The 16,036-nt window shown below is 46.5% G+C and overlaps 1 protein-coding gene across 1 annotated transcript in view; it reads right to left on the bottom strand.

Moving 5' to 3' along the window:
• Positions 1-5,397: 5,397 nt before the first annotated feature.
• The window catches only part of snd1 (staphylococcal nuclease and tudor domain containing 1), an 83,742-nt gene continuing 73,103 nt past the window's right edge, over positions 5,398-16,036 (bottom strand). Inside the window, exons 22-24 of the mRNA XM_086103445.1 lie at positions 14,913-15,116; positions 6,890-6,934; positions 5,398-6,119 (exon numbers count right to left, since the gene is read on the bottom strand). Coding sequence (XP_085959571.1) covers positions 6,054-6,119; positions 6,890-6,934; positions 14,913-15,116 — 315 coding nt within the window. The 3' untranslated portion in view covers positions 5,398-6,053. The remainder of the gene's footprint in view (positions 6,120-6,889; positions 6,935-14,912; positions 15,117-16,036) is intronic.

Genomic DNA, 16,036 nt, shown 5'->3' with positions numbered 1-16,036 from the left:
ACGTCACGCGGTTTCCTCATACACTTGATTAAATCTTAATTTTACCTCAAAACACTTTGTATTTGTGTGATCAGTGAATGCCGTAGGTGGAAAAAGTCCAAACCATTTGTTGAGCACATTAAAAAGCAGACGTGGGTGCCCGCATTGAACAAAAGACAGTCATTGGGGGAAAAATCCATTTAACGTGTGAATTGTGCTTAATACTTTTTGATTGAAAAAATATATTTTTGAAACTACTCATTTAATTTTAGGTTGACAAAATCCAAAGACTCCAATTTTTATTAAAAAAAATCAAGAGATATTTTTGTTTAACTTTAGACTAATTCAATAAATAGTTTTATTTCCCATTTTTAGACCTTGACTGCAAGGAAGGAGCTCAATCCATACGACCCAGTCGAATGATTAATCGAAACAAAGATAATTTTTCATAAAAAACAAAGTTGGTCTTTCCGAGGACTGTCTCCTGTAAATCATGTGCTGCATGTTTCCAAAAAAAAAAAAAAAAAAAAAAAAAAAAAAAAGTCAATAAAAAACAAGCACACCGATAACAATATTGCAAAGCACCCACGTCAGAAGAGTTTCTGTCTTTTGGCAAAACCAACAGAACGGCAGGCAGAATGGGGGTGGGGGGGCCTGAGGCAACAACACATTTGATTTGCAAACAATATTCAACGCTCAATGTACACCACGGCGCCGCCGTGCTTGCTCTCGGGCGCTTCCAGCTCAGACATCTGCTGCCAGCGAGGAGGAACAGATTTGGCTGGGGGTGGTGGTAGTGGTGTGGGGGCGGAGGGGTGTGGGGGCTTTTACACTCGCCAGGGTCATCATCTTCATCCCTATGGAGAAGGAAAGGGGGAAAAAAAATCAATAAAGCTTGCGTGACTTCATCTTAAAACAAGAACTCCCCCGCGACTGCTGCTCCTGCTTCATGTGGCCCTGGAGGAGGCCCGCTTGCTTGCGTGTGCAGATGCGAACGCCGCATCCCACCTACAGTGTCTCGCTCGCGCGCGCGCACGCATGCTGACACGTACAGTTGTGCCTGCTGTGCACGAGCCGTGGGCCAAATTCGCATGCTAGCTGGTGGCGCCCGGTCACGCGGCGGTCAACTCTGTGTGTGTGTGTGTTGCAAAAAGTCAAATCCAAACAAGACAAAATATGTCAAATCATGGTAAAAATTTGCTTGCTTGTGCCCGTGTGCCACCATACTATATATATATATATATATATATATATATATATATAGAGAGAGAGAGAGAGAGAGAGAGAGATTTTTTTTTAAATTAGACAGTTTTTGTGGAAGAGCATTTCATTGCATAAATATTTTTTTCCTCCTGGAAAGCTGTAAGCACAATGCATTGAACTAGGGGTTATAAAACAAACGAAATAAAAACATCACAGCAAGTGCTATAAAAAGCCCAAAGAATAGAACCTACTGTCGGACGTAAAGATATGATTTTAATTCAAACCGTGACTGCACTGATAATACCAAAACACCTTTAAAAAATATATAGATCGAAGTTTGATGATACAAACCGAAATATTCCTTTCTTAAAGGGACATAACGGCACAAGAGCAATGTTATTCATTAGCTCGTCTATGGCATTTTGCTAGCATGAAGCTAAACCGTTAAGGCAATGCAGGAAAGAAAACAGCGGTTTTGAAAAACGCAAATGACTTTTTTCGTAGGATGAATCTTAGACAGCATGCAATTCTTAAGCGTTGAACCGGGATCGAATGAATGTCGAGCGGGCGCCATCGGGGGATTTCGCCAAGCGAGGGCGTGCCTGCATTTAATTTGTTTGAGCTGCAGAGATGACACAAGTCACATTTAATTACGGCGCTCTTGTGTCAGTCGTAGAGACGTGTCGAACGAATACTAAACGGGCATTTTTCACGGCGGGGGGCGGGGATATCCTCGCTGATTTATGAGGTCGGTGTGGCGGCCACGACGGAAATTCAAGAGGGGGTCTTGCGTTGACACTTTGGATGTCAATAGTGAACATCGGATGAAGCGCGCTTAACGGACGGCACGCGTTTGGCAACTGCTTTGTTTGATTGAAATGGTGTCTAAGGAGGTCCCCAAATACACGTGGACTTGGGGCGGTGAGAAAATATATATTTTTAACAACCTAGAAATTTGGGGGGGGGGGGGGGGGGGGGGTTCAGTCAACAGGCTCCAAAGTGTCCTGTCGAACAAACGGCGCCTGATTAAAAAAGAAGCTCCCTAATTGGCCGCAAATAGAACATCAGACCAGGAAACCGTGGCGGGCCGGCCCACCGGATAAACACGCCGTGGATGGCGCGGCGTCTGTTCCGTTTGTCGGCAACATTTTGGTATTGCCGGGGCCGGCAACTAATTAAGCGGCGGCAGACGAGAACACGGCCGGCTCGTGTTTGTAATCTGACGAGCTGCGAGGAGATTTTCTCCGGATTGGTCGCCGACAACTTGAACTTTAAACACACTCGCGAAGCTTCCGCCTGACGTGTGAAATGGTTACTTATTTCCCAGGGAATGGCAAGGGGGCGGGGGGTGTCCTTGGAGGATTTCGTGACAAGATGGACTATCTCCACGGCAACCGAGGTACCCGGCGTCCTTTTCGCTGCAAAGGACAAGCAACATTTGATTATATTCTATTGATTTTGAGTCAGCGGAGACGTCAAATTAGCCGTATTCAGACAACAGAGACGGGTCGCCATTCGAACTGAAGAAAAAAAAAACGGATGGATGGAACATATTTAACAGCTGCAGCGTAACCACGACAACGTGAGGCTGAACTCTTTGTACCAGACAGCGCGAGAACACACGTCGCCCTTTCTTGCCCTGAGGCCACGCCGGTGTGATGCGCAACCGTTCTGTGAACTTTCCGCAACCTTCCTGGAATTTCCCCAACAAGGCGCACGCAAAAGACGCACAGACGTGTTTTAGCCTCGTAATGCACTTTTTAGTCACAGCTATCACGCTTCAAAACAAGGACGTCACCAATGGTTGTTTTCAATCCGCAACACAATTTAGCTTCGTACGCCAAGAGCAGACTTGTCCTGTGCTGCCCTCTGTAGGTGTGGAGGTTCAATTAAAAACTTAAATTTTGCAACGGTTGGAATGAAAAGTTCCGAGACATCCCTCGCTATTGATTCACCTTTGACTCGTTGGACAAAATGTGCACGTTAACTTGTTTCATAAATTGTCCCCAAAGTGGACGTAAACAGCGTTGGCGTGTTTGAAAAGGAAACGCAATTAGCAGCACTTAAAAGTGGTTAAAAGCGCTAAGCCCGTGTTTACCGCCAGCGCAGCTTTGTACACAAGATAGCCGCCTGCATTTGCATATGTTAATGCTAGCTAATTAGCTACGCTCTGCCGGGTATTCCCCGTTTGCCCTCACTTGGGCTTTTTCTCTCTCCTTTTTTTTTTCCTTGGATTACAAAGAGCAAGAACTCAATCAATCATGTAAAGGCTAATACATGCGCGACAAATGGCAAGGGGGACAACTTTTAATGCCACGAAGAGACCCCTGCCACCAGTTTGCATGATGGGAAGCCAACAATCAAACCCCCCAACGACCCCCACACGCAATGTCGTTGCCGTTGACCACCAAACCGAGTTAAACGTCTTCAGACCCGCAGGCGGACGCGCCGGCTATTTGACTTTAATGTGCGTCTGGAGTGGACAACAAGCCATCAATTTGCCTTGTTATCATGTTAGCACCCGTCGCTGCAGGAGACGGCGACGGCGGCAATTGGCGGCCAGATCAAACTCAGCGAGGGCGTAGCTGCATTTGTGTTTCATCGATTCTTCTGCGACTCGAGTACACACACACAAAAAAAAAAAACCCACTTAATCATTCATTTAATATATCTGTGTGGGTTGCCACGGAAACAACACAAGCCGCAAAGGGGCGGGTCACGCGCTCATCCCAACGTGCACCTGTCGCCATGGCGATTGACAATTCAAAGCAGTGACTGCGGACGATGTCGTGGCTGCTGCAGCTTTATATGTTTAAAGGATTCCACCGATGGCAAATGTAACTTTTTGCCCAGTCTCTGTTGAAATTTCCTCGCGACCGCCATCATCACCGAGGCCCTCCTGTTTGCATTCAACGTGCAGCGCGCTAACCAGCCCGCTACTTTCAGCTCCTCGCCATTCGCCTTGTCAAAAGTCAATTTGTACAATGAAGGCTTATTAGAATTGGAATGTCACATTAAGTGGCTGAAAATGGGGTGCGCAACGCTAATTGACGGTGTGAAAGGTGGGCGGCGTCCAGGTTGCCACTGTCCATTTAAAGGGACCGGCTTTTTATTGCACATGAAGTCAATTGAATTCGTTTTCAGGATGAGATGAGGGTGCTTTCTTTCGAAGGTGTTGACCAGAGAGACATCCCCCCCCCCCCCACTGTTGCTTTAAGTTAAATTGCAAAAGCGCATTAAATGAAGGGACTTTTTTGAAGGGAGTGGGTGTCTCACACAGAGTGGGAGAAAGTGTGAAATTCAATTTGTCTTTTCACAGTTACACTTGGTTTGGTCTTTATGACTCTTGTCGCAAAACTTAAAAAAAAAACATGAAGATGATTCACTGTTATGTTTTTTTTTTTAACAGTTTATAATTGAGCGCTATTAATTCTGCCTGGCAACGACTAGCTTGGCAAATGTGAGGGGCACAAGAACAGGAGGCTGAGCTATGCAGTCGATCTACGTTGCTAGCGCCTTAAAAATCAGTAGGTTAAGATTTCTCAACTCAACTTGCAACGGGATCGGCGTCCGATTTGGGCGTCTCTCGGTGGCACCTGGAAGGAAAAGAAACATTGCATCAGGGAGGGGGCGCTAACGTCAGACATAGCTTGTTTTTCTTTTGACGTACCTTTGCACGCGTGGGAGGGTGGCCCACGTTGACACGACGTCCGGCTTCATGAATCATTTTTGTCGATCCTCGGAACCAATGTTCCATTTGGTGCAGACGGACGGGTTTATTAATTGTATTATAAATGACTGTTACCTTGCTGAGTGTTCCGATGAGGCTGCGCCATCTTGCTTTTATTTGGGAGCTATATTAAAGCCAAACGGTTGTAAACATGTCAGGTGGGGGCTGGGGCTGGGGGCAGCCCGTCACTGATGTAGTGCTTCACATAAAACCCTTGACGGCCAGTGAGCCTGATTGGTGCGTTTAGCGCGGCCGCTCGTCGTCGCCGTCGTCATCACGGCATTTCACGTGAAACGGCGCATTTACTTCTATGAGGGCTCGTATTAAATGTTTATGTGTGCCGCCGCGTTTTTTGATTTTATTTTTTTGGGGTGCCTGAAATGATTATTCACGATGTTTATGCTACTGCGCCGCTAGATTTACAAGCAATCACGTTTTAAAAGGGGTAAAAAAAAAAAAAAACTATCAAAAGAAGAGGCAAGTGGCCACATTGTTGATTTTATTGAGCTTTTTCAATAGAAGTGAGGAGATAAATGTGAGACAGAAAAAATGGCTAGCCCGCCGACGTCACTACGTAATGGAAACTTTACAGACTGAGAAGACGGGAGAACGCCGCCGCCACACAGCGCGACACTTTCGACAACAAAACTTCACCGGTGCACACCATTTACACTCCCAAGACAAAACAAAGTCGCCCTTTTTGTCCTTTTTTTTTCATCGCTAAATTCATCGACACGGAGAGGTTGATTAGGGAAGCAAAGTTTCAGTAATTGCCCCCCCAACAAAAAAATAAAAATAATAATACAAAAAGGAACATTTTTCCTTGAAGAAAAGCAATGATTGGAGGAGAGGCCGTCGCTCAAAAGCCGAGGAATTATCAAATCGCGCAGAGGAAGTGAGCGGAAACAGCACGAGCCTCTTTTTCTTTTTGCCATGATGTTCACAATTTAAAAAGGAAGAGTGAGCATTTTTGGGGTGTTTTTTGTTGTTTTTTTTTTTCTGTCCAGTCAGTCACACTCTCCCACCACAGTTGCCTCCTCCCACCCCCACGTGTCCAAGTTGGTCTTTGGAATGGCATTTATTGGATGGTTGGTTTTTTTTTTTCCTTTGTGCGTGAAAATTATTTCACCCCGCGTTGACATTAGCGCCGGTAGCCGAATTCGTCAGCGTCGTCAGCGCGGAAGTCTCCGTAGCGCCAAATGTTGAGCTGGTGAAAAACAACAAAAAGTTAACTTTCATTTGACCATTTCACACACAACACCGAATGACATTTTCACAAAGAATTTGGAGAGGCGCAAGCTAGTAGTGCTTCTTTGTGTGCACGTTCCTTTTTTTTTTTTTTGGTCGGATGTGTCTTTTCGGGCTGCCAGAACCTGCTTGGCTGTTAACGCTGTGATACATAGCTAATTAGCGCCTGCGCTAATTAGCGCCAGTTATTAGAGGAGGAATCAATGAGCCATTTGTAGCATGCATGTCTTTTTTTTTTTTTTTAATTCCCCCTCCCGACATAGTCTAGCGCTCCCCCGCCACGCTAGGGCGGCAACCCCAAAGCAAAGTGGGCGAGCGCCCCGCCTCCGTCTCACACCGGGCGACAGAATAGCGTCAGGAGGCGGCGGCAGTGAGACTGACGGCGTGTTCGAAGAGAGTAGTTGTCTCTTGCAAGGACATTTAACATTTTTACTTTTATATATCATAAATGTATATCCATAATTATTTGATGGTGTCATCAAATTTAAAAAACGGCAGAAGTGTTTATCGTTTATGGTTATTCGAGTAGTAATGCTGTAGTTTTTTTCATGACCGTTTTATTTCAAAGGAATACAAATAATACGGTTGGACGCCTATGAATGAAATATTGTGAATTAATATTTTTTATGTATGCCAACCCATAAGGTTCTATCGGTGACAGTACTTAGCAGTAGCATGTTTGTGTTAGCATAACTCTAAAGTAGATGCAAGCAAGCAGGCCGGACTCACCCTGGCACTCTTGGCGGATTCTTGACTGTTCAGGTATTCCTTTACCTGCGGGAGGACAGAAGAAAATGCATCACGTGAGGGTTTTCCAAAAATTCCGATTGGCAAAATGGGCACCGTTCGTTGGCCCAATCGATGACGACAAGTCCATCGTAATCAAGACTTCAGCACATGCAAGAGAGATTGTCCCATTCCCAAGTCCGGAGGTGTCGCGTTTGATTGATGATACGATCAAGCATCGCATGTGATCAAATTCTCGCGTTAGAACATTTGCCGTTATCTCGGACCGCACCTTTCACGAGGGAGCCAGTTGCCGTTAGCGACGCTAACAGAGCACGAGGTGCCTTCAAAGGATCACGACAAAATACAAACATTTAATTCAACCCCCCCCCTTTTTTTTAATAACTTCTACATGTACACAAAAGCTCTCGGAATATTTCTAATTACGTGCACGGCGGGAGCGCCGCGTTCCCGTGCCGCCGCCGCAACCGTTTAGCGTGAAAGGAATTGTTTGTAAGAGCGGGAAGAAAAGACGAAGATAAAGAAGATGAAGCAGTGTGGAGCATATTGACTGCTTCTGCTAGAGCAGCCTTTTAGCCTCGCTCAATGAAGCGCTCATGAGTAATAGGGAGGAAAAATAAAGGGTGGAGGTGGGCGTGGGGGGGGGGGGGGGGGTTAGCGAGTTAGCCTTTGAGCAGACGTGTCCTTCATCACGACGAGGCAGACTCGCAGAGAACAACACTTAACACGATTACGGTTTGTTGTACTTTGTGTCACGTAAGATGGAAAACAGTTATGCGAGGCGTCCAGATTTGCCATTGTGCTCCACAAACACACACAAAAAACAAACAACCAAAACTCTTCGTCTTTCTTCATTTCTTAAGTCAAGAATGAAGGCAGACTCAACTTGTTTGTTTGTTGTGAGGACATACTTGCAGAGTGAGAAGCCCCGATTGGACAAACTAACCTCACAAATGACAGAATTCCTCCTCCCGCTTAATGAAGGCGTCGTGTGTCTTATTATAGCAGCAGATGCGCCGGCATCGGCGCTTGTACGCTCGACACGGCGGTAACATCTGGCGCTCTTGTACTCGGACTCGAGTGCCGCACCGGCTGCGCGAGTCATCCGTCAAAGCGGCGTAAAAGAGATTTGGGGTTGGGGGGAGGGCGGGGGCGTCAGCGGGGCCAGATGTCGCCGTAAAAGAAAAGAGCCATGCAAGCACAATAAGCGCTGATGATCCCGCCGCCGTCTTACTCGGCGGTCCCATCCGCCGACGTCAAGAATGGCCTTGCGGTATGCCGACAGCTCAGAGAATCCCGCGGCGGACCCCTTTTTTTTGCTTTCAAGGGGTTTTTCTAAAGCAGGGAAAATTGACAAAGAGGTGCGAAAAGAAGGGCTCATCTGGAAACGACATACGTTCATACAAGTGCTCTTTTGTGACTTTGCTGAAGGGCCCTAGCTTTTAATTTTTGCAGCGTCTCCACAAGTGTCGGGAAAAACATCTTAGTTTTGGCCACTTGGAACTACCTGCCGAAGGTGCGATTGTTCCTGCAAGGCGAGTGAGAGATTGCGGCAATCACGAAGGGGAAAGCGAGAGAGAGAGAAAGAGAGTGCGCGCCAAGCTAGCTGTTTCGCCAAGCTGGCTGGCCGATGCGCGCCGTTGTCCAGGTGGCGTTCCGATGAGTGACAAATCGGCGGCGGCTTTCTGACAGGTTGCGTGCGATCTGGTGCGTAGGATTCGCCTGGGCCTGCTTGAAAAACATCACAGCGAAAAGAAAAACACTATGCGAAAGCAGATTTTGTCAGTGACTAATCAAAGTCGCGGCGCTGGGAAGCCACTCGGCCGTGACGGGAACAATGTCGCAGTCGGGCCTCGCTCATTAACGGTGATGATGATCAGAAGCTCTGGCTGCCAGACATGAGCAGTCGATCTCCAACCAACCAAATAAAACTAAACCTCGCCGCTGCTGCTATCTCCCTTTTCTGCTTTTTTTTTTTTTTTGTCGCTCTCCATTGTTGTCGGTGTCCGACTGACAAGGGCTGTCGATGAAATGGCTTGGAGGTGGTTTGTTGTCGGCGCTCCCTGGGAGAGGCCTGTCAGTCACCAAGGCAGCCGCATTAATAGTGCGAGGCCTGTGGCAGGGATTTTGGGCAGAGAAGAAGCCTCCTCGGGCGAATACTTTGCTATCAGCTGGCCACAGCAATGTGTTCGAGCCTCCATTTTAATAGAGGGACGTACCAGGGCTGCCATTTTACATCATAACCAACATTGGGTTGTTGTTGTTGTTTTTTTTAACTGTAGTGTTTGAGGTGCCCTGACGGGGCCTCGCTGTTCCTCCCAGCGAGGCTGTTGGTGGGGATCAGGCGCTCTGCTGGGAATGTGCCATGACAAGCCCACCAGCATGTGCTCACACGAAGGGGGAGGGGCATATGAGAGGGAACATTCGAGACTAGTCCCCCACCTCAAGGGCACTGTGAAAATAAAAACACACAAATATGGAAGGCATTTTACAAGCCGATGTGCCCATTTTTTAAAACCCCTTTTTTACCCCTACAAAGTCATAAAAATAGAAGAAGCTGTACACCACAAGTGCCCAAAGTATATGTACTGTCTCGGCCAAATTTGGACAGTCAGCTAAACTCATCTTCTACACCACGACTCTGAAGACGTTATTCTTAGTCCACAGGTTTAATGATGGAGAAAAAGGTGAAACTGTAACATATAACGTGAGGCGAAATTACCTTCAATTCACACCATGCACAGATGTTACAATAAAAAACAAACTGAATTCGCAGTGTATATAAAAACGCTTTTCGTTCACAACCAATTAGCTAACATTGCCTCGACCGCGAAACTAGCAAGACGTCATCGTGCTAATGCAATTAGCGAGCGCTAGCTCAAATCCTAACATGTCTTTTTATGCATGTTGCGGAACAGCATTTTCTAACAAAAAGCATGACAGAACTGCTCATCGGTAAAAACACGAACTTGTACATACCCACGATGCTACCAAAGGCGTGAGATGTCTGTGGATTGTGCTGGTTTAAACTTGACGAGCATACGTTTCTCTCTTGGTGACGATCTATCGCTCTACTTCCTGCTTCCGCGTACGCATCTTCAGCTTTCATGACGCCACGTCCGGTTGTGAACTACGCTGCTTGCAATGAATCAATAAAGTTACGTTGCATAAAGAAAATACTAACTAACTATGCATAGAAATACTAACGTTACTTCAGTGTAACTTAAATAAAACATTCAAATTTAGATTAACTGTAAATTGGGGACAGAACAGTATAACTTGGGGGTCATTTGCATAAAATGTTTGCACATGAAGTACAAGTTGAAGTGCTCCACCCACACACCCCGCCCCCTTTTACCTTTGTTTTTCTGTCATCTAACTTGTCCAATTTGATACTGGTTTTCGTGTGCATGCATACCGATGCACCTTCAGTAACAACTCAGTCAGCAGACAAAGTTTTGACATCTACTATATGTTTCACTTCTAGACGAGCATCCCACAGTCATGTGTGACCAAGGGTCTTTGGGGACAGAGTGGGACTATGTGTGTGTGCGCAGTCAATAGTAGGCAAGCAGAAAATGTCCATTAAAAGCCCCCCCTCCCATCTCTAACTCGGGATTGTAAATTAGGTATTGAGCCATTGGTAGAAAGCGGTCATGCTGGCCGACATCCATGACGCACGGTGCGTGTGTGTTTGTCTGTGTGTGTGCGCGCGTGCATGCGTGTTTGGTGACGGAATGGTGGGGGTGGGAGACTGGTCTTGATGGGCTGTGACAGGCACTGAGGTTGAACAGCGAGGGCAGCGACCTGAAAGCCTGTCAATTGGTGTTCCGGAAACAGCTAAAAGCCATTTATAGATGACATGGTGGGCTGTGTGTCGGTCGGGAGGGGCGACGGCGGCCATGATACACATAAACCTTGAATTTAACTGAAAGTGCACGAGTTTTTCACTAGGTTATCCCTACATTATGGTCAATAAGGCGGTTCAGTGCATAGCGAAGCAACAGGTGGCGCTAGACGCTACAAGCTTAGGGCCTGTTTGGGGGGGGGGGGAAGGGAGAAGGAAATTAATTTGGATAAAAGGAACCCGAGAAAAGAGGGCGAAAACCAAAGCAGTTGTACAAAGTTCCCTAGATTTGAAATACAGTTTTCATGTCAACTGAACAACAGAATGTCAGAAGTCAGAACGCGTAGAAAACTAGCAGGTAAACCAACGGAGGCCAAATAAAGTATAATACTCAATTAAAAGCAAAAATGGAAAAATCCAGACCATGTTTCTGAGAAATGAAAAAATATATATATATATATATACTTAAGTTCACTTAATTCATTCAGGGAGAGCCAGCCTGCCTTATAAAAATATCCCAATTCCCATGTGACAAGCAGCACGTTCTAGCTGTGATTAATGGAACGCGGGATCCCTGGAGGCATCCTGGCGTACGCGCACCCCCTTTTCCTCTCATTTCCTGTATGGATTCCACACATGCGCTGAACACTTCCCACCATCACTCTCCCCGCTCTCCCATTGCGTCCTGCCACGGGCCATCAGTGCAGTACGGCCGTTGCCAGGACCTCCGCGATATGCCAGGGACTCAAAGAACGACGGCGACGACAAAATCGGAGTCGGACGATATGGCGGGTGGAGCCATGATGGGTGTGGGACGCCATGTCTGGGCCCCCACAAAGCTATTTACACAGATTGCGAAACGCGGGGGGGGGGGGGGGGGGGGTGAGTGTGAATATGTGACATTTCCCAAGGCGCATCTTGCTCATGCTATGCCAACTATCAGAGTTCTTAATAGACATATTCACACATTTGGATGACTTCTCTTAGTAATATCTATGTCTGCATGTATGTGTTCACTTTGGAATCCCCCCCGGTCAATGCGGCGGGCCCTTTAGTTCCACATGACTGACCATAATTGACACAAGGACCACTGCGTCTTTGTATTGGATTCGCAATTAGCAAGGAGCGAATCATTAGCTTGCAGCGCTAATGAACTTTTGTTTGCGCTCGCAGCGGTCAACGGAGTCAAGAGATGGAATTTGTCACGGCGTTTATGAGGATCTAAAAGAAATTGCGTGGTTGCGCAGTACGATATTCGCAATAAAAGTAATTACATATAAAACGCCCCACACAAATAAAATTTAACCAAGCAGATGCTAGCGGAAACAGCAGGTGCAACGACTAGCGAGGGAACCACCAGGAAGGCTTGCCAACAAATGGCACTTTTCTTTTTTTAAACTATCCATTGTGTGTCTAATTTCCCTTTATCTGAGTTTTACTTGAGTTGTAATCTCCAGTGTTGAATTTCGAGACTAAAACGTTACTGACTATGACTGAAGCGCTCTACATGCGTCTTTCTATTCTAGCAGTGTCTGGTGTCAACAGTGCCAAGACAATTTAAGGATAGCTCAGTACATCCACTCTGCCAGAACGAGTGGATTCATTATGTCTGTCTCTGGTCGGGTTTAAAAGAAAAAAAAAAGATGGACGGATTTAACAACAAGTTGACCTCACATATTTAAAAAAGTCACTTGGCTTATCGAGTTCGGGTCACTGCTAGTTTTTTTCCCCCCTTTCCCTGTCGATGCGCTCACACCCCTGACAAAAATCAATGCACGCTAACACTTTGAATTTAATCTACAGCAACGAAATTGAATTTGATAAATAAAAACAGCAGCTGCCACTGGCAGTTGAGTGAATCAATGATGATGCCGAACGGAGCTCCGAATCTACGCGATAATCACAATAATGGTGTCAATCGATCGCAAAGTTACTTCAAAAACTATCAAACCTAATTAACTCGCTAGATTGATTCCACACATTGACATAACTCACCCGGACCATTTTTTTTTTTTTGGAGTGCATTTGAAAGTCAATAGGCCTCAATTTGGAGAATTGTTTCAATGAGAAGAATATAAAAATAAAATAAACGTTAAGATGAGTCACTTTTGATTGGTCAACCGTTTGACAGGAGATTTGTATTCAAGGATCTTTCTTCCTTTTTTTATCCCATGTCTCCTATTTGCGAATATTTATTTCTTTTTAATTCACTTCCAACACAGCACAGTGAATGGAGCGGGGCTCCCCAGGTTGGCTAAATTAGCATGTCAATCAATACACGCGGCTTGCTCAATTGCTCACACGTGCCGGCATCCTTAGAATGGCTTGATATACATTTTTTTTTTTCACTCGCAGTGCATTCGAAGAGGTTGAGCTAAGCCTTCTCGCATAAAGCAGCTGGTGTGACAAGGCGCCAGCGTGTTGGGCACTGGGCTGCTGATGCACCAAAACATGCAGGTGTAATGCGCGCTGCATCAAACGGTGTGACCGCTGCATAAAAACGCAATGGCGTCCATCTGCTCGGAGCGCCGCCGCGGCAGGTGCGCAAGGATGACGGCATGACGCGCGCCAGATGCGGGCGAGATTAATCTTTACATTAGGACGGGCCACATCTGCTATACAGTGCGTGAACGCTAATCACACGTACGGGACATGAGTGCTATCGAGTGTACATGCTGATTCCTGATTTTGTAGGACAGCGTGGCATTTATACGTTAATCCCGCGCTTTATGAGGCGCGCACACCTCCGGGTCGCACGTCAGGAACATGAAGTCTACTTACTAGGGCACGGGTCGTTTCAGAAAAGGACTATTTATCCTTCGCTTTCGCCGAGCGTCCGACGTACTTATCCGTATGGCGGACAAGCGGCGTTAACCTTGAGCGCGGCAAAACGCCGGCCCCATTCTGTTACGCAATGTTTAGCACGACACATTACGACACGTTGCCGTACTTCGGGTAATGAGCGAAGACGAGAGACAAATGACAAAAGTCACCTGAGATGAGTCTCGAGAGGGGCCGGAGAGAGGGTGCGGTTAAGGGTGGGGAATATCAACTTGAGTAGCATGAAAAGCAGGAGGAAAGGGCTTTTTTTTCTGTTATATTCGGCCCGTCATTTTATATTTATAGATGTAAATAAGACGCGAGTTGTTTATCTGTGCAGTCTCTGTACAAACTGCCCCACGCCCCCGATGCGTTCTGACTAACAGTGAAAATACAGCAGATTTTTGCCGCTGCACCAGGAGCAGAGCAAATTAAACAAACCTGATCAGAGTGTTTTTTTTTTTGTTTTTTTTTATTAGCTCCCTCTCTCGTGGGAGTCAGCGATGGCCAGCGGGTGTTGTACATCATCTGTGGGATTGACTCGTACTCCATGTAAAGCTTTCAAGTGGCATCATTTTTTGTTGCGGGAGTACAAAATGAGCCAGATTTTTTTTTTTTTTTTTTTTTGAGCCGCAAAGCAGGGCGGAATTACGAGCGGGGCCGACTTACTCGTCAGCATGTCGGCAACACTGCGACTTGTTAAAAGCTCGCACCGGATCGGAATATTGTTGAGGGGGGGGGGGGGGGCAGAATACGAAAGAGGTTTTCCTAGTGTTCATTACCTCCAGACCACATCATGATCCTCTGGGCACCTCTTTAGAGTCAAGAGGTCGAAACAATGATGCAAAGGGTTTGAGCGAGACACTTTACTACACGTGGGATCGATCAGACCCATCAGTCATAACTGTGTGCGTTTGAGCGTTTACGAGCAATTAAGACGCCTGCGGCCATATTTCTCCGGGAGCTCGCCCGTTTACATTTCTAACTAAGTGGCAGAGTGACTAATGTCGGCGGCCATTCGCCAGCTGTAATTGCAAACATGTAACTTTTTTTTTTCCTTTACCTTAATATGCAGGAGTGGGTCCACCGGCGGAGGGAGGGGGGGGATTATCTTAATGACCAGAACAGTCAATGAGCTATACGGCACCACTGGGAGAAAATGTCTGCAGCTTGTCTCTTTTTTTGATGTGTGATAATAATGACGTGGATGCAAATGAGCTCATTATCGAAGCGGCAACACTCAAGAACTCAAGGGGGTCGTTTGCAAGTGCACAAAAAATTCAGAGTACGCTACGTTTGCGGGGAAACAAGAGTCAAGCGTGAGCATGCGACACTGACCATCTTCTGCAGGTGCTTCTCCTTGCGCACGTCCACCATGACCAGGCCCTCCTTGACCAGGCCGAGGCCGACGTCGTCCTTGGTGTCGCCGAACTGTATTGTGACGTGCGGGCAGCTGGCGCCAGAGTACTCCACGTTGAGCAGGCACTGGCTGTTGTGAATGTCGCGCACCACGCAGTCCACCACGTCGGCACGGGCGTCCTCCTGCGGGGAACGCACGAGTCACCGAAAATTCACAACAGCTGAACCACACCGAGATTTGGATTTGTTCCATTCACCTGCCACCGCGTGTTTTTGGAACGCGGGAGGAACCAGGAGTACCCGGAGAAAACCCAGGAAGACCCACGGGGAGAATGCGCAAACGCCATACAGGAAGGACCGAGTTGGAATCGAACCCTGCACCTCTGCACTGTGAGGCTGGCGTGCTAACCAGTCGCGCACTGTTCCACCGAACCAAAATTATACAAGTCACAAAATTCTGACCAAAAACGACAATTAAGTTTACATTTTAGCAAGGAGATGCTAACATAGGTAGCACCTACCGAGCGTTAACAATAAGCACATCAATGCTCAGAAAACTACTTCCAAGCACCGTGATTGTCAGTCTTCACTTTAGTTTTAGCACATTTTAATTCTAATTGTAATGAACATTTAAATTTTCTTGGGTTAATCATGCTAACTAGCCAATGATAGCAAAATTAAAATCGTGTTCAGACACTGGTAAACAAAAACAAAGGCAAGGAAAAAAACAAATCTGTGCTATCGCCACTTTTAGCACATCCATCTCCTCCCTCCCCCTCCTGCCCTGGTCTTGTCTCCATGGCAACCCCCTTCCAGCAAACTGCCCTTGGATACGCGCGTGCGTGCGTGCGTGTGGGCAAGGGAAGGTCGTTCGAGAGGGGCCGATTCTGAATGCACACTCAGACAGTTGATTAGGTACAACATAATGAGCCCCACTAAAATGTGCGAATGTTTAAATGACGGCGTCAATCAAATAAAAAAAAAAAAGAAATGACCTCATTGAGGTATACCTAATCAAGTGTCCAGGGTGACAAGAATTTATTTTTAAAGCAAAGCAGGTTTATTGCACCTTTTTTTTTTTTTTTGATTGGGTGGGGGGTATT

This window comes from Hippocampus guttulatus, chromosome 22 (assembly GCF_054856545.1).
Source record: "Hippocampus guttulatus isolate MCC_2025c chromosome 22, RoL_Hgut_1.0, whole genome shotgun sequence".
Lineage (NCBI taxonomy): Eukaryota > Metazoa > Chordata > Actinopteri > Syngnathiformes > Syngnathidae > Hippocampus > Hippocampus guttulatus.
Note: the sequence above shows the minus strand (reverse complement) of the source record. Positions and strands in the feature narration are given on the sequence as shown.